General features: G+C 38.6%; 1 protein-coding gene across 1 annotated transcript; it reads left to right on the forward strand.

Annotated features, from left to right (window-relative positions):
• The first annotated feature begins 10137 nt into the window (after positions 1-10137).
• On the forward strand, positions 10138-15899 carry LOC140508627 (NACHT, LRR and PYD domains-containing protein 10-like). Its single transcript, XM_072616523.1, is given in 4 exon segments — positions 10138-10355; positions 10357-10403; positions 11452-11571; positions 14473-15899. Coding segments are annotated over 4 exon segments (1812 nt in total).
• The last annotated feature ends 3086 nt before the right edge of the window (positions 15900-18985 follow it).

The raw sequence follows: 18985 nt of genomic DNA on the forward strand, positions 1-18985 counted from the left end.
CACTGGTTTGCCACCCTGGGCTGCTATTCCACCGTGCTGCCACTGCCACAGGCCATGCCAAGGCTTTCCTGCTCAGCCCTGACACAGTAGGGATGTGCTGTGCTGTGTGCTCTTCCACCCCTGCAGAACAGATCCTTCCTGTTGACCTTCTAATCTGTCCTGGGCTGTGAATCTGCCACAGTCTGTCTCCTATTGGATTCTACACCTCCAAAATTTGGTCAGATTCTCTTTTTAGAGGTATCTGAAGGAGTTTGTTTAAGAGCTTAGGTGAGCAGTTGCTCTCATTCCACCATCTTGGCTCCACCTCCTAGTAAATTAAATGAAAACAACTCTGAGATATCTTCTTTTACCCAGTAAATTTACAAAGATGATAAAAGATGGAAACAATTAATAATAGAGAGACTATGAGAAGAGACAAAAACTAATATAATGTATATGAGTATTTATGATATGATATGAAATATATGGTATTTACTAGTAATTTTCCATGTCAGTTGTGTCCAACTCTCCATGACCCCATTTGGGATTTTCTTGGCAAAGATACTGGAGTGGTTTGCCAATTCCTTCTCCAACCCATTTTACAGATGAGGAAACTGAGGCAAATAGGATTAAATGACTTGTCCAGAGTCACACAGCCAGAATTAGCTATTATGAATAAAGATGTAGATGGTATAATATCATGTGTACATATATATGTGTATGTATATATACAATATACTACACATACACCCACTCTCACCTACCTCCTCATATACTTCAAACTCATATATGTATATATATATATATATATATATATATATATATATATATATATATAAACTAAATGGTAATTGCTTTTCTCTTACCCAGGAATCCTAAGGGTCTTCCCCTCCCAGTTTAATTTTTTTTTTTTTGATTAAAAGGTCCATCCCTTGAGTAACTTAAAGAAACCTATTCATTGAATGAGTGTATCTCACTTCAAGTGAGAATGTGATAAGACCTTAGTCTGAAAGGTCCAGGGTCTCACATCGTATCCTGTGTCATCTTCAGTCATCCCGATGAATATCAGGCCACTGGACCCAGATTGCTCAGGAGAAGAAAGTGAGGTTTGTGCCCTTGCACAGCCCTCCCTCACTCAAATAAAGTCAATTGTAAGTTATGTCATCATCTTGGTCCTCTTTGACAACAAAGGACAAACATAATATATTTATATGTATAGCAATATTTATCAATTTATATATATAACAATATTTATCATGCTGGTGTTTCAGTTTTATGATGCCAACTCCTCTACTTTCATTCCAATAAATATATCTGTATTGTTTTCCAGAACAACTGGGTCAATTAACCATTCCATGAAATATGTGTATAAAGTCCCTCTTTCATTTGCTGCTTTAATCTTTTATCACCTTTGCAAATTTTCTGGGTCGGAAAAGATATCTCAATGTTGTTTTAATTGAAATTTCTCTTATTCTTAATGATTTGGAACTTTTTTTCACATGGCAGTTGATAACTGGCATATCTTTTTTAAAACACTGTTCGTGCATGTCCTTTGACCACTTAACCATTGGCATAGGGCTCTTGGAATTATTAAGGTAACACTTGGTCATGGTATGCCTCTGGTATGAACATCTACACTTCCTCTCCAGTCTGACTTACTCACTTCAATCTACCCTCATATTGAAAGATCTGCTTTTCCAGAGAAAGACTGCCACTACATGCTGACATTCATAATCTCTCATGGTGCTCAGGGTAATCCTATCAGCTGATTCTAGGGCAGCTAGGTCATGGAGTTGATATAGCACCTAGAATAAAGAAGACCTGAGTTCAGATCTGGCCTCAGATACTTACTAGCTGTGTGATCTTGGGTAAGTCACTTAACCACTCTTTCTCTCAGTTTCTTCTTTTGTAAAATGGCCAAAATAATGGCACCTTGCTTCCAGAGTTATTATGAGGATCAAATTAGATAAAAATTGTAAAGCACTTTTCACAGTGCCTGACAGGTGTTATATAAACATTAGCTATTATTGCAACTGTTAGAAAGAGATAAAGTTTGCTCTCCACAGAAAGAAACATCTATCTGGTAGCTATGTGATTGGGAGGGAGTACTGAGAAGAAAAAGTCTCAAGGTCCTGCTTCAGCAGGAAACATAACAAACTAAGGAGGGAGACAAGGTCATGGTATTAGGTGAACTGCACTTACTTAATAAGCTTCATGAATATTAACATATAAAATTATTCTTTCATTTTCTGATCATGGGATCTATGTTGAAGCATGTTTGGGAGGAGGCAACACATCAAGGACTGACATGTAGTCGATGGGCTAGAAGGATTGGACTAATCTCAGTTCTGAAGGGAGGGACCAGGAAGTACTAACCCTATAAAAAGACTCAGTTTGACTTCTGTCAGTATGTCTGTTCTCTGTGAACAGCACCTATATCTTGAGATATGTAAAATAAACCACCTTCCTCTGCCCACCCTGTTTTTGAGTTATTTTCATGAGAATGGTGTGTTCCAATATAGCTATTATTATTAACACTAATGATGATGTTCAGATCTTAAATTATAATTTATTTAACAATAAGGTAAAAGCAATAACAATCAGTAAATCAGAACTATTCGGTACAAAGCAAATGCTAGGATAATAAATATATCACAGTCCTTACATAAACCTAGGTCACACTCTGTCATCAGTATTTGCAAGAGAAGAGTGGGAGACATACACAGAAATTTGACAAGGAGTCACACAAGTGAGAAAAACCCATGTGCTTTTGGGTAAATCTCAATTTTTAATTATAAATTGTATTCTAATGTTATATTATAATTCTTATATTAAATTATAAACACATTCTTTATATAAATATAAAAGTACAACATATTATAAATACATCAATATATTTTTTAAGATATTACAATGTCTTGTTTTAATAAAAATTAAATTCTAACTTTTTTTTCTCAGGAGAGAAAGTGACAGAGACAGAGAAGCAGAGAGAGAGAGAGAGAGGGAGAGAGAGAGAGAGATGGTCTTTTCATTTCTGAAATCTGTTATTTTACCTCTTTCCTTTCTGGATTCAGACTATAATGACTCTCTGAAAATTAATTGAACTTATGTTTAGTAACAAAATTTTCATATTTTGTTCATGACTAGGTAAATTGTATTTGTCCCACAACCATAAGACTCTTCTAATGTACATATTTCCCCAGTTATTAACCTAAACTTTCTCCAATTCTTCATATGCAAATCACTAAGACATATTGTGTTCTTCATTTGCTCCAATATTCTATATCTTATTACATTTAAAATAAAGAACTACTCTCAGAATTCTCAATCAGATTTAATTTCAATCACTGTGTCTCTGAATTTTGAGTAGACCTACACCCTAGACAAGTAAACAATCAAGGCAGATATAAAAAATTCAATGTTCATTCTAGAAGCAAACTTATACTCCACATGGATGAATTGTTCATTCTTCAATTATCTTTGTTACCAGAATTTTATCAGAAATAGTTGTCACATAATATCAAATTATTAAAAAGATATTGATTAGCTTTGATAAATTGTTTCTTCTTTTCCAATAAAACAGCTTTTTTAATAAATAAATGATGGCTATATGGTAGGCGTAGGGAAGGGAATAGAGAGGAAACATCTTGACAAAGAAATATTATATATGAACATTTCCCCATTAAGCAATTTATATTCTTATTATAGCTATTTTTGTTTTATTGTCACAAAACTTTCTAGGTTTTCACAGCATTCTGTATATATTTTTATGACTTTTCTGTTTCTTATTTTGTTATAAACAGTACCCCAATCACAGATCTAAAAGATACTTTTGTCTATTCATCATCAATTTTTTATTATATGATATTTCATGTTAAAGTCAGATTCTCCACTAAAATTTACTGTGGCACATGGTTTAAGATGCTGGTCTAAATTCCCCCCTCTCTCCAAACCTCTCTTCCCTTCACTTTTTCCAGCAGCTCTTATTAAATAAATTCTCCTTTGCCTTCATAACTTTTTCTTTGGTTTATCAAACACTTGGCCATTGACTTTAACTATTTCAAGTTTTTCATTTTCTAGTATACATGAAGAAGAATAAAATGTAAGAAGATTAGAAAGTTAGAAAGGAAGCAGTTCTTGAAGAATTATAAATGCTAAACTGACATGTTTCCATTTGATCCTGGAGGTAATCAGGAGCCACTGTGTTTACTGAGTAAAAGAGGGATGTGGTTGGACGTGCACTTGAAGAAATGACTTTGGCAGCTCTGAAAAGGATGGATTGTAGTAAGGATACAGTTCTGGGAGGGATACCAGCTAAAAGGCTATTACAATAATCTAGTTAAGAGGGGATGAGGCCCTGAAGTTAGGTGATGATTATATGAGTGAAGCAAAGGAGACGGAAGGTAGAGATGTTATGGAGGTAAAAATGGCAAGATATGGCAACTTGATCGGATATCTAGAGAACAGCTACAAGAATAATGCCGATGTTATGAATCTGGGAAACTAGAAGGATAGTGGTCCTTAAGAGAAAAAGGGAAGTTTAGAAGAAGGATGGGTTAGGGGGAAGTTAATACATTCTATTTTAAACTTTGAGTTGTTAATGTGGATGGAATATGAAGTTCAAAATGTCCACTACACACAGTTGATGAAATGAAACTGGAGAGACTGAGACTAATCAGTTTACACAATGACCCAGAAAAAAGTGAAATGGACCTTGATCCTTAGCTGCTTTGACTTTCAGCTCTGTTCCATTTTCAGGTGTCAGACCCTGTAGACCGATATCTTTTCACAGGAATCCAATTTCCAGATTTCCAAAGAAGGGCAAGTTCACTCCCACCTTCACACTTTCTCAAACACCTTTACCTGGAAAAACCTCTTGGCAACTCAGCCCACTACTTGGAAATCACCAAGTGTAAATCAAAGGCAGAATTTACAACAAAGGGATGCATTCACAACCCTTCTATGAATACACCCACTTCCTCTTTGTAGGAGGAATACACTGTTTACTAGCTTTCATGTCTATTCTATCCTGCCAAGTATCTGCCAAGATAGGCCAGCCTTGGGGGATTGGGAGGTGTAATACTTTCCACTGAATTACTTAAGACTTTTAAGGGACCCAGGTCAGTCAGTCAGTCAGTCAGTCAGTCAGTATTTCTTAAGTTTCTCATGTTCCAGGCACTATATTAAGTACTGGGGATATAAAAAAAGACAAAAACAATCTTTGCCCTAAAAAAAGCTCCCAACATTCAAACTACTATGTACATTCAACTGGGAGGTAATCTCAGAGGGAAGGACCTGGGGATGGTGAGCAAGAAACATTTTTTTTTGAAAAAGGCAGGATTTGTTCTGAGTCTTGAAGGAGGCCAGGGAAGTTAGGAGGGAAAGATGAGGAGGGAGAACGTTATGGGAAGGAGGAACACCAGAGAAAATTCCCAGAGTTGGGAGGTAGAGTGTCACGTTCAAGGAAAGTCAAATAGGGCATTGTTCTTGGACCATAGAGTAGGTGGAATGGAGTAATGTAAGAGACTGGAGAGGTGGGAAGGGGCTTGCATATAGGGTAGGCACTCTATGGAGGATTTAGGGGGGAAAATATGGATAAAAATCACACAGGATGAAAAGGAAGATATGGGCTGTGAACTGAACCAGTGGGTGGGGTTGCCACATTGCTAATATCATGGACATGTCAGAGTGCCTTCCAAATGGAGATTTACTTAGCCTTCCATCACCCTTTCATTCACATAAGTTTCTTTGTAATCCTCATGCATATTTAATTTCATTGTTTGTGTATACTTGTATTAAAATATTTAGACTTTAAAACTATTTAAAAGGTGAGGTTGAAACCAATCCATCTCATTTGAATTCTGATCCCTTAACTGAGTGAGAACACTATCTCAACAATCAAAAAGTCTCAGAGTTAGGGCAAAAAGGTCTCTGAAGTTGCATAAGAATCTTGGTGATCACACCCTAAAGATGTCTATAAATTCTTAGTCAAGATGAGAAGGAGGGAATTCCAGAAATTGGAGTGGGCACAGAATTCTAGTTAAGTCCCTTTGCTTGAGGGTGAGGAGCGGGAAGTAGAGGTCTTGGTTAGGTCTCATTCCCTACTTATTATCTCCCTTGTTCTCCCACTTTGACTAGTGAAAGATCTTGCTAACTTCAGAGGAAGTCATACTTCCTATGGGAAGTGTGACTCATGGCAGTGTCTTCATTGTTGAGAGTCAAGGACTTGGTTCTACAAGAAACCCAGCAAAGACACTTAAGGGTTTGAACTTTTTGAGCACTCTACAAAGGGGGGCGGGGGGGCGGGGATGATTTCTAACAACTAGGAACTTTTTCCTTTCTAAGCTTGCACCTATTTTCCCCAGGAATATGTAGAGGGAAAAACATGTTACAGACTATAGGACAGGGCTATTTTAGGTCGACTGTTCTTTTTGCACACTAATAAGTGCTCATTTATAAATGTATTAAAGACAAGTTGACTGAAGATGAGTTGATTAAATGATTCTCAGCCTATAATCTTTTTTTGTTTTTAAATTTATTTATTTAAGTTTTCAACATTTATTTCCACAAAATTTTGAGTTCCAAACTTTCTTCCCATTTCTCCCCTCCCCTACCCCAAAATGTCAAGCATTCTAATTAGCCCTAGCACCAATCTGCCCTCTCTTCTAACATCCCTCCCTTCCCAGATGGCTCTGGAGGAGAAAGTGAGTCTGGTGACCTTGCACACCCCTCCCTCACTCAAATCAAAGTAAATACAAGTCATGTCATCATCCTGATGTCATGGTCCACTTTGAGAACGAAGGACAAACACATAACAACTTAATAAATGCTTGAAGACGTGTATTTATGTTATTTCTTTTCACCCTCTCAGAGAGAAAATCACTGATCAAATGGCATTTATTAAGCACCTACTGCATAATAGGTACTAAATACCAAGTGAAGCAAGAGATATACAGTTCTTAATCCTCATGAGCTTTTATTTAGTAAGATAAAATACACACATACAGTTATATACAAAACGACTATTTGGGCAGAAGTGGAGAAGGCAATAGACTCACAACCACTGTGTGAGCTTATTGTGAGGACAGCAAGGTAGGTGATGAAATGGATACAAGACATATAACTGGGTGCAGCAGTGGTCTTGAAACAGCATTGTGACAGTAGCACAAACCTCTACAGAGTGATAAGAAACAACCACCTGCAAGCACATTCACATATACCAGTATAAATCTCCAAGAAAAATCACAGTGATATGATGGAATGTGTTAATTTCAGTTACTCCTGCCTGGCACCATTCCTTCATCAAAATTATCCTTATTTATTTCCTTTGCAGAGAATATTTTTTAGGTGCACAAGCTCCTTTTCAGGAAGATTATCATGAGGACATCCAGGCATATTTAGAGGAGATTAACCTGTGTAGAAATCTAAAAACCTGAGGGGAAAAGACTAGTGGAGAGCATTTTGGTGAGGATCAATGGAAGGAGAAATTGAGGTGATACAGCAGAATCAGTAACCGCAGGCCATCAGACCAGCAACTCATATTGGATAAGTTTCTGACACATTTCACAAAACTAGTGTGGATGCAAAGTGCAGTTATGACGGGGAATTTCAGTTATCCAGATATCTGCTAGAAGTCTTTGTTGTAAGCAGACCAACTGAATTTCTTTTTTCTCTTGCCTTTGATGATAGTCTTGTCTTTCAGAAGGTGGAGTAAAGAGGGGTACTATTATTCTCAACATGATCATTGCCAATAAAGATGAATTAGAGGTGGACAGAACTTTGAGGTTCAAAAATGCCATGTCAAATTTAGTGATAGTAAAGTGGGGAATTCCAGGCTGTGTATGTGTGTGTGTGTGTGTGTGTGTGTGTGTGTGTGTGTGTGTGTACATTGATGCATCTGTGAGTAAAATACCATATCAAATTTAGAGACAGTAAAGAGGGGAATTCCAGGCAGTGTATGTGTGTGTATGTGTGTGTGTGTGCATGTGCCATGTGTATGAGAATAATATAAATATTTTGCAAATATGAAGCAATATGCAAATAGAAGTTGTATCATTCATACTCTCTCTGTTACATAGTCTATCCTATATAATCTCTTTCACTTTCATTCCAGATTTCTGTATAGATTTCTTAGCCTGATGCATACCTGGGGTAGGAGTTGCTCAATAAGGCTGGGATGAAGTCAGAGCAAGAGGATTTGGTAATATGCTAATTTTACAGTCCCTACTCCTTAAATAAAATGTTGCCTTGGACCCATTCACTGGTGCTGAGTGATTGATGAATAGGCTCTGACTTCAGCTTCTAAGCCACAACCCAAAAGGACCCGTGTTTCAGAGAGAGAGAGAGAGGGAGAGAGACTGGTGAGTGCCATTTCCCCCATTCATTCCTTATTTCTTCAACAAACTAAGACTTTCTACTCTAGCTTTGCTGATGAGGGTGACCCCCTTATGGGGGATGGTAATGTGGAAGAGGGTGGGTGACTCCAGTGTCTTCATTCCTATTCTATGTATTTTCCTATCATGGGAGCACAAGTATTCCTTTTGTTATCGCAGAAGAAATTGTTAGGGATTTTCAGAAAGCAAGAGGAGAAAAGACCTAATCCCAAAGCCTGGAAGTCATCACATTTTCCATTACCCCCATTAAACTTTGCTGCCTATTTCTCCCTTAACTACAAAGTAACACCAGGGTGGAGACACTCATTTTCCATTCATCTTCTTCATTCCATTCACAAAATAAATGCAACCTCTTCTTTGACAACACTCTTTTCCTTAGTGATATTATTGTAAAAGCTTCAATGATCACTTTATAGTATATTTTACTAATAAAATCATAGATCCTATTACACCAGACTGCTTTTCATGAATAAATCCTTAATCTATCCAATCTGATTTCTTCCTTGAGCTCTGATCCTGTATTTCAAGGGTCCCACTCCCCAACCAAGCCTTTGCCTTCTGTAGGGCCTCTAATTTCATTGGTGAATGATAAGGCAATTCTATAAGTGCAGACCAACACCTGCTTTATGACATATTTTCATGAATTTGCTCAGGGCAAATGAGATACCAAGTGACTTACTCAGGATGACACTGCTAGAATGTCATTACTATTATTCCAATTACCTAGACTTTTAATTTTGGAGTCTGATTTTTGGCAATATAGTTGGAAGGTGATGATGATCCTGATTAAGGCAATATCAGTTGAAATAAATAGCATAAATTTGAATGAGAAGACATTTCAGGAGAAGACAGAAGTTCATTTGAAAAAGTTCTGGGAGCTTTTAGTAAACTGAACTTCAAGTGAATTAGCAGTGTGATATGGCAATCAGAAGAGATATTAGAATCTGAGTTGAAAAGATGTATAACATCCAGAAAAAAGGGAGGTGTCACTGTATTCTAACTTGGTCGGGCCAGATATGGACCTCAGATAAGAAAGAAGTAAAAAAAGAAAGAAAGAAAGAAAGAAAAAGATAGGAAGGAAGGAAGGAAGGAAGGAAAGAAAGAAAAAGAAAAAAGAAAAAAAAAGGAAAGAAAGATATTATGCTTTAGTCTATATTCAGACAATGTCAGTTCTTTCTCTGGAGGTGGATAGTATGCTTTGTCACAGGTCCTTTGGGATTGACTTGGATCATTGTATTGCTGAGAGGCTAAGTTATTTACAATTTTTCACTGTTCAATATTGTTGTTACTGTATACAGTGTACTCTGTGTTCTGCTCACTTCACTTTGCATCAATTTGTGTCTTTCCAGGTTTTTTTGTGAAATCATCCTGCTTGTCATTTCTTATAGTACAACAACATTCTATCACAATCATATACCACAGTTTTCAACAAGCATTTATTAAAGACTATAATCCACTTGGTAGTCTGTTAGGCACTGAGGATACAAAACAGAAATGAAACAAGCAGTTGTGTGTATGCTATATCTGTATGTATATGTATACAGTTACATATAGAAGTTAATGTGAAACATACACAAAGTAAATACAATATAATTTTAGTGGGGGGGAATAGGGCATTATATAATAGCTAGCAGCTATTATATATGTATATATTATATTATATCTACCATATTCATCCTGCTGTTCTTATAAGAGGCTTGTGTCTATCTCCTCATATTTTTCTGGCAATGCCAGGGCATTCTGTTCCAATTTCTGACCAGAAATCATGGAGACCACTCTGAGAAATGTTCTGATGAAAATCCTGGAGGACCTTATAGAAGAAGAACTCAAGAAGTTCAAATTCCAGCTGGAAGACCCTCCCTTGAAGGAGTTTGGTCCCATGCCCCGGGGCCAGCTGCATCCTGCCCAGCCTGTGGATTTGGCAGAATTACTGATAGCTCACTATGGGGTAAACTATGCAGTAGAAGTGACCAAAGCAGTTCTTAAACCACCGAGACCTTGTTGAGAAGCTGGAGCAAGCCGTTGAAAAAGGTGAGTCCAGGTCTGATTAGAAGCTTGAATCCTCGCTTAGGGTGGTCACCTCATTCTCTCTTTAGAGATGGAAAAACAACAACAAAATCTCCCCAAAAAATAAACAAAAAAATGACTCATTCCTCAGCTGGAGCTTCTAGTTAATCTTTGGTTAACTCTTTTATAAAACAAAGATTTTGTTTGATATGAAGTCATCTCAGAGGAGAATCAATGTTCCAGGCAGAAGAGCATAAAGGAAAATATCAACGGACTCATTCTCAGGATATGTGAATTCGAATTTTTCTGTTGCCACTTAATAGCTGAGGAACCATGGGTTATCATTCTGAGTCTCAGTTTCTTCATCAGGAAAATGAGGATGAGTTAAAGTAGGCGGTAAATATGAAACACTTTGCAAACTTTCAAAAAAGCAGTTTGCATCTCAACTATTTCTCTTTGGACTTATTTTCTCAGGGCCTCTCCTACCAAATTAGGTTTTCTGATTCTTCCTGACCTAGCTTCTCTGAAACCCTGCTCACAATCTGAAGTAGTAACATCTCATATTTACTATATATAATTACCACGGAGTTTTCCAAGCCCTTGCCTTACAACCCTATGATGTATATGAGTTCCAAATTATGTTCCACATTTTACAGTTGAGTAATCTGAGATTCAGAGAAATTAAGTGATTAACCAAAGATAATTCAGCTGGTAAGAGTAAAAACTGGCATTTCAACTCTACAAGCAGTCCACTTCTATAAGCAATTTTAAAATACCTCATTCTCTGCTCCTCTCATCCACTGCCTATGCCCATAATATGCCATTTCATTCTGTTTTTTCTTCTCACTCTTTTTCAGGTAATGGACCCTGTCCTTTGGGAGGGATCTAATAAAATTTATCCAAGTTATCCAGGAAATAAGCAGGAACAGAGAATTAGAAGAGCAAATTCTACATTTGGAAGTATCTACTTCCTTAGTAAAGTGATTAATGTTTCCCCCTTGATGCCTATGGCCAAATGGGCTGATGAGGGATCAGAGAGTCTGTATAACCTAACTTTATATTTCCTTTGCAGCCGAAAAATCCCAAAAAACAGAAGATTCTGATCAGGATGGTCAGGGACCAGGATATCCCAACAGAAAGCTACAAAAAGAAAACCCAGATTCACAGTGTCTTGGAGAAGGAGCAATTAATGGTAAATTAAGTGTCCTCAATTTGGTTGTCCAGGGCCCTAGAATGGCAATACTCTGGGCAGCATCATGCTCATTGAGATTGGTCTCTGACTATTAATAATTTCTTTTCTTCAGCGGAGTCTGTGATCTGAGATCAAATATGATGATTCCATAGGGGGTAATCATAATCCAAGAGTGCCAGCTCAGTCAGTAAGTGAGGGGGAAAGAACAAGAGAGGGGGGTTAAATTAGGAAGCAGTAGGACTAAGGGGAAAGGATTATCTGGGTGTGTGTGTGTGGGGGCAGGGAAAAAGTATGGAGGAGTAAGGAGGTCAGAAAAATGTGAGAGAGGACCAGCAAGTAGAGGTAGGGTACCTGGCAGTTCACTGGGGTGGGCAGTAGCTAGATGGTGGGATTATGCAAAGGTAAAATATAAGCAGATAATGTTGAAAGCAGAGACAATAAGAATAGCACAAGAAGGGCCTATATATTGCTTTTCTTTAAAGAAAAAACAAAATCCTTTTCCAACAATAGCTTAGTACAACTACTCTTTGTATTAGGTTGTTGGCAAGAATCTGCTAGTTGTAAATCAGATACATCTAGGAAACAAACTCAAGAAAAAAGGTGGATAAAAAGGTAGAAAATCTATTATTAAATAAAACACCTCATTCAAAACCCACAAGATCAAAACCTCTGCTCAGTGAAAAGATGTCTTGCTCAGGCAATTAACTGTGAGAGTCTATTAGAAGAACCATAGAGAACTGAGATTCTCAGTTTCAATAAGCAGGGAGTACTCCAGTGAGCCCCAGAGACTGTGCTAGTATTTTCCAAAGGGTGGAGAGGAGACTGAGTGGCAAGGAAATAGAAACATTGGCTGTAGTTAGCTTTTCATGTTCAGTAGTAAAAGAGAAAAGAATGATGGATGGCTGTGCTGATAGATGTTTAATAACCAGATCATCCTCTCTTCCCCCAAAAAGCATGCACAATACACTTTTTTGGGGAGGTAATTAATAATCAAGTTATTAATTAGGCTACCTAACAATTAATAAATTGATGGTCAATGGTCTCTATCTGTAACCAAAGATCCCTAATAGAGACGCTGAATGCCTTAAATATTTTTTTTAAGAGAATGCTCCTGACAGGAGAAATCAACATTGATTGATGGAAATAATTTTTATAATTATTTTATTTCCCCGCAATTACATGTTAAATCAATTTTAGCATTTAAAAACATTAATTTACAAATTTTGTCTGTAAATCAATTTTAGCATTTAAAAAAATTAATTTACAAATTTTGTCTCTCCCTCCTTTCCCTCCCTTTCCCTGAGATGGTGCACATAAGACTCTTAATTATTATTTTCTTCATCACTTTCTTAAACCTAGACGTCAAGAAAATTAACCAAGCTCTTACTTATAGTATTTGCCAATTTTTCAAGTGTTATTATTCACACTGAAAATTTAACAACCCGTTATCGTAAGCTGGTTCGAGCTGACTGTGGCATTCCCAGGGATGGGTCTACAGTTTTTTCTGTGCTTTCCAGTATTCCTCCTTGTGGGTAATCTTCCTCACTCTGTATCATCCTTGCAAATTTAGGCCTAACACCTCTGTTTTAGCCAGATGCAGCCTTGTTCTAAACCCAGAAAATATTTCTGGAAAAAGGAAGACTGAGTAATTTCCTTACTGATCCTTCACCTCCATACTCACATCACCCACTTTTTCTGGCTAATAAGTCAGGTCTTGCCTTTCTTTCTTTGAATTGAAACTTACCATCTCTTTCCCTGTTTGCACCTGATCACTTTCTGCTTCTCCCTGTGAGACTGTACTCTGTTGTCTTCTCCAGCATGGATGGAGTTAATGGAATTTACCCTGTTGTAATCTAGGAGGTGGGGAGGCCACATGATTTGGTGGAAAGCACATTAACTCTGGAGTCAGAAAATCTGAGTTTGATCTTCCTTTCCTCATTCTATACTTCTTCTCCACATTAACTGGGGTACAGCATTTGATTTCCTGGAGCTTCAGTTTCCTTATCTGTAAAATGAAAAGTTTGAACTAGCTGGTCTCTGAGGTTCCTTCCAGTTCTCAGTCTGTGATCCTATCTTATGATGAGGGCAAAGGTATTATCTTTCTCTCTTTGTCTGAATGTCCATCTGTCTCTGTTCCTCCCTCCCTCCCTCCCTCCCTCCCTCCCTCCCTCCCTCCCTCCCTCCCTCCCTCTCTCTCTCTCTCTCTCTCTCTCTCTCTCTCTCTCTCTCTCTCTCTCTCTCTCTCTCTCTCACACACACACACACACACACACACACACACACACACACACACACACACACACACACACACACACCCCTTTTCCATACCAGCAGGAAAAGGTACATGTTTTTCCCAGAGGTCTTACAAACACATTTGTCAAGGCTTAGGAAAAGTGAAAGGGTTATATGGTCAGAATAGCTGAGGCTTGGACTTCTTCTAGAGATGTGACCAGCTCTTCTTAATAGTCAAGTGATGAGGGACCCTACCCTGGGCTGGAAAAAGAAATAAGTTCATTGAAACTTTAGTGAAGCACCTATGTCATATGTATATCCTGATTAGAGCTGGGTTAAGGAAGGATTTTGACCAGCCTGGTCCATAGCCTGTGCTGCAGAAGGTTCAGCTTCTCTAGATGATAAAGGATAAAATAGAAATTCTATTTATTATATACACTATTGTATTTTGACAGGTAGGGAATCTCAGGGATAGTAGAGTTGAATCATTGTCAGAACAGGGAAGGAAGTAGGATTAGGGCTGGGGATGGAGCTGGAGTTAGCACTAGACCTGGGGCAAGGGTTCTGACCATTGTTGGATGCGGACTTCATGTCTCCAAGATGAGCATCTCTCTTATGTGGGAGTTTCCTCCTGTGTCTCTGATGTGGAGTTTTATTTCACTTGATTAGATTATAGAGACATCTACAGAGCTCACATGAGAGAAAAGCTGCAGGCTATGGAGGAAGAAGATGCTCCCTTCAGACTTGGTCAAGAGTACCTCCAGCTTCAACTGGAGCCTCTAAGTCAATGCAATTCAAGTAGCATCAGTCTTGAAACCTTGTTTGATTCTGATGCAAACACATCCAATGCTCCTACAACTGTAGTGCTGCAGGGGCCTGCAGGCATTGGAAAGTCAACCCTTGCTAGGAAAGTCCTTCAGGGCTGGGCAGCTGGCACCCTATACCCTGGCAGGTTTGATTATATCTTCTACATTGGCTACCAAGAGGCAAGACTTCTGAGGGAAAACAGTGTGGACCATCTCATCACCACGTTGTGTGGCAATAACAGTGCTCCTGTTAGTGACATCCTCAAGCAACCACAGAAACTCTTATTTGTTCTGGATGGCCTTGATGAGCTACATTTCCTTTCTGCTGAACAAAGTCCTGATTTCCATTCTAGAGTCATGGAAAAGGAGTCTGTGGATATCCTCCTGGGTGACTTAATCCAAAAGGAGCTGCTGCCACAGTCAACTCTGCTCATCACAGTCAGGCCCCCAACTCAGGAGAAGCTAGGACCTTGGCTGATGCATCCACGCTATGTCAAGGTACTAGGCTTCTCCCAGAAGCAGAAGAAGGAGTATTTTTACTTATATTTTATGAATGGGGACCTGGCAAAGAAAGTCTTTGATTTTGTACAAACAAATAAGACCATCTCTGATGAGTGTTGTGCCCCTCTCCTATGCTGGATCATCTGCTGCTGGATGAAGCGAAGAATGGAACAAGGCAAGTCTCCCACCAAGGCCCTCAAGAACAGGACAGACATCTACATGGCTTATGTTTCTACTTTTCTGCCAACTGAAAAATGTTTATCCAAGCCAAGACAGCATGTTGCCCTGCGAGGCCTGTGCTCCTTGGCCACAGAAGGCATCCAGAGGCAGAAGATCCTGTTTACAGAGGGAGACCTCAGGAGGCACAACTTGGATGGAGTGGACACCTCTGCAATCCTGTATGTGAGTGGTTCCCAAGAAGGGCTCGGTGGTACCATGTTGTATAGCTTCAGACATCTTAGCTTCCAGGAGTTTTTCAGTGCAATGTTCTATCTGCTGGAAGATGAGATTTCTGGCAAGGAAAGCCAGAATCTGAAGGAGTTGATGGAGAAACAGGAGGCATCAGAGTCTGTGCAGTTTCTCCATGAGCTCCTAAAGAAAGAGAATGAAAAAAATCTGGAGTTAAAATTCAACCTCCGAGTCTCACTGCCATTAAGGAAGGAAGTAGAGATATTAAGAAAGAGGATGAATAGAATGAGAAATGCTCTATACCAGATACGTAGGAACTGTGAAGAAATACTGCCCAATAATCCAATTTCTGCCTCTTTTCAAATGAACAACAGTTCTTGAAAGTTGCCACAGACTACCAGGAGCTCTATTTCTCAACTGTAAATACACAGCCTAAAGCTCTAAGGTGGCACCATTCTTTCCTCTTTATTCTAAAGTTCCTGGCCCCCCTTCCTCCCTCATCGCCCATGGCAGAACCAAGTTTTCTGCAACCAGGACCCTATCCTTACTCACAGTCATTCCATACCATGTTTATCACCTTCTGTGTCCAACTGGTGTTCTATTCCTTTAGCACATGAACATAAACACACATGTATGCAAACACAGTCACACAGAGCATAGTCATATATATACATATACACATACATACACACATTTAGACATACATACAAGATACATACACACAGATAGAAATAAACTTATACATAATTGATGTAGAACTTTGGGCATATGATCACACAAACATATCAAATTATAAAATTAACAGAACATACAAAGGTAGGAGGCACAGTTAATGCATTAGACGGCAGAGCTGGGAGTCAAAAAAATCTCAACAAGTTAGAACACTAGGTTATAATCCAACAAAATGAAATGTGATGGAGAGTGGTAATGGTGTGTGCTGGGCCCAGACTTCAGAAGTATAAGATGGAATAGGCATGGTTACATAGGAATTTGGAAGAAATCTGTTTTTTCATTGGATTGTAAGTTCAGTATAAATCAACCAGTGTATTGTGGCAGTAAAAACAGTCAGGTAGAAGTCTGGACTCCATTAAATGAGGCATAGATGTGAGAAGTGAAGAGGGAACAATCCCATCGAACTCTTCCCTAGTCAGACCATATCTGGATCATTGTATCCAAGTCTGAGTGTGCCATTTTCAGTAAAATATTTAATAAAGTGGAGAGTGTTCAGAAGAGGGAAAATAGAATAGAAAATGGGCTCCAGTATCGATAAGAGTATTTGTTGAAGGATTCAGAGCTGTTTGGATGGAAGAACAGAAGCATGGGGGGAAGATAATAGCTGTCTTTGGTTCCTAGAAAGGCTATTCTATGGAACAGTGATTAAATTTATCATGTAGGCTCTAAAGGGCAGAACCAGGAACTATGGGTAAAAGCAGCAGGTAGAAAAATTTAGGATTAATGAAAGGAGGAACTTTCTAATGGTTATAACTTCCCCAAAGAAGAATGGGTTATGAGGTAGTAAGTTCCCTTCACTGCAAGTTTTTAAGGAAAGTCTGGATGGTGAATTGTGACATGTGACACTTTTTCAGGTCTGGGTTGGACTAGATATCCAGTGAAATCTCTTTTACCTATGAAGTTCTGTGACTCTGTGTGATGAACATAGACACACATGTATACAAATATATTCATGAATATAGTCAGAGAGGCACAAATAAATGTGCAAACACATAGACATAGACATAGGTATAGACATAGACCATGAAGTATCTAGACACCTGAGTATACATGGGATCTCTGACAACTTCCCCTTATCTCCCAGAGGGGCCCCTGTTTTCTTTGAGAATCTCATAGACCTGAACTGTTGGGAGGCTATCCCAGTGATATGGGCTGTCCTACTTGTCTCAATAGATATCCTAACCCTTGTGAGAAGAATTGTGTGTTGCTTTGGTGTAGGAATCAGGACACTAGCTAGCACCCACAATTCTTAGGAAGAGTTACAGATGAGCCAAAGCTGGAAACATCAAAGCTAAGAAAGAACTTGCTTAGGTGACCCCACTGAACACATTTCCATCTCTTACTATGACTCAGATTATCACAACTGAGTCATGACCTTTGCTTAAAAGCTTTCCATTGTCCCTGTTTCTATGTTCAATTCTTACATCTCTGGGTATCCTCTTAACTGTCAAGTCTTCTAATGTATGAATCAAAATGTGCCAAATAAAAGCCTCTTGCTTTTAGCATCACTGCCTGATTTGACTTTCTTACATGGGCCTCTTAAATCTCCCAAACTTTTGCAACAAAATGAGGAACTCTAATATTGAAATTTTTTATTTTGACTTTTTATTATTTACTTTTGTACCAAGTCATTTATTAAGTGTTGCCATGTGCCAAGCACTGTGCTAAGTTCTTGGAATACCAAATACAAGAAAAAGGAAACATGGCTCCTGTCTTAAGGAGTTTATATTGTAATGGAAGGAGACTACACATTGAAGTGGAGGAGGGGAGGGAGTTATGAAAAAGTCCTGGAAAGTGTAAAAGTGAACTGGGTTAGAAGTGACCGTGACTGACTGGAATGGATTCTTCTTGAAATAGAGGTTATTTACATAAGTTACTTTATACACCTTGGATGGAACTATGGGTAAAAGCAGCAGGTTCTGCCCTTTAGAGCCTACATGATAAATTTAATCACTGTTCCATAGAATAGCCTTTCTAGGAACCAAAGACAGCTATTATCTTCCCCCTATGCTTCTGTTCTTCCATCCAAACCTTTATACACTATGTAAATGCCAGATGTTATTTATCATCATCATCATCAGCAGTAGTAGCAGCATCATTTTATTAGACTTAGCTATAGCCAGAACATCTCTAGGGGAGCAAACATAGGAGGAAGACTCAATTTTATAGGGCCTTCTGGGAGGAAAGGGAAGAAAAGGAGGATACAAGCAACCAGATTCCTGAGCCCTGTGAAGCAGAGAATCAAAAAAGGACCTGAGCTGTCAACAGCTCTCTTCTCAGTGGCTAAATGAGAGACAAGAAGTAAGAGCTAAGATTCCAGACTCTTCCTCCTTTCACAGTAGCCAAGCAAAAGAGTGATAGTTAAGGTAGAGACAATAGGATGCTGTGCTGTACAACCCAACAACAAAAGAGCAAAGATGGGAACCAAGTGAGTAATCAAGGACAGGACCTTTGAGGAGGAAAAACTACTGTATGCTGCTGGATGGGGGAACTTCTTTCCCATCCAGCCATCATGTGTCTTTGAACATATAGTTTCTTCTATCTCTGTTGTGTTTATTCATTACTGATCTTAGGAGAATGAATATCAGAAATGGAAAAGAACAGAGTTTTACTTTGTAAACTTCAAAAGGTTGAGAGATCCATTGGAGATTCAGAAACTGGGTTATGTAACAGAGTTGGTTGGTAGCTGTAACAGTCAAGGAGCACGCCTACGTCAACCATGCCTCATGTGTAAG

Source organism: Notamacropus eugenii, chromosome 5, assembly GCF_028372415.1.
Source record: "Notamacropus eugenii isolate mMacEug1 chromosome 5, mMacEug1.pri_v2, whole genome shotgun sequence".
In the NCBI taxonomy this organism is placed as follows: domain Eukaryota; kingdom Metazoa; phylum Chordata; class Mammalia; order Diprotodontia; family Macropodidae; genus Notamacropus; species Notamacropus eugenii.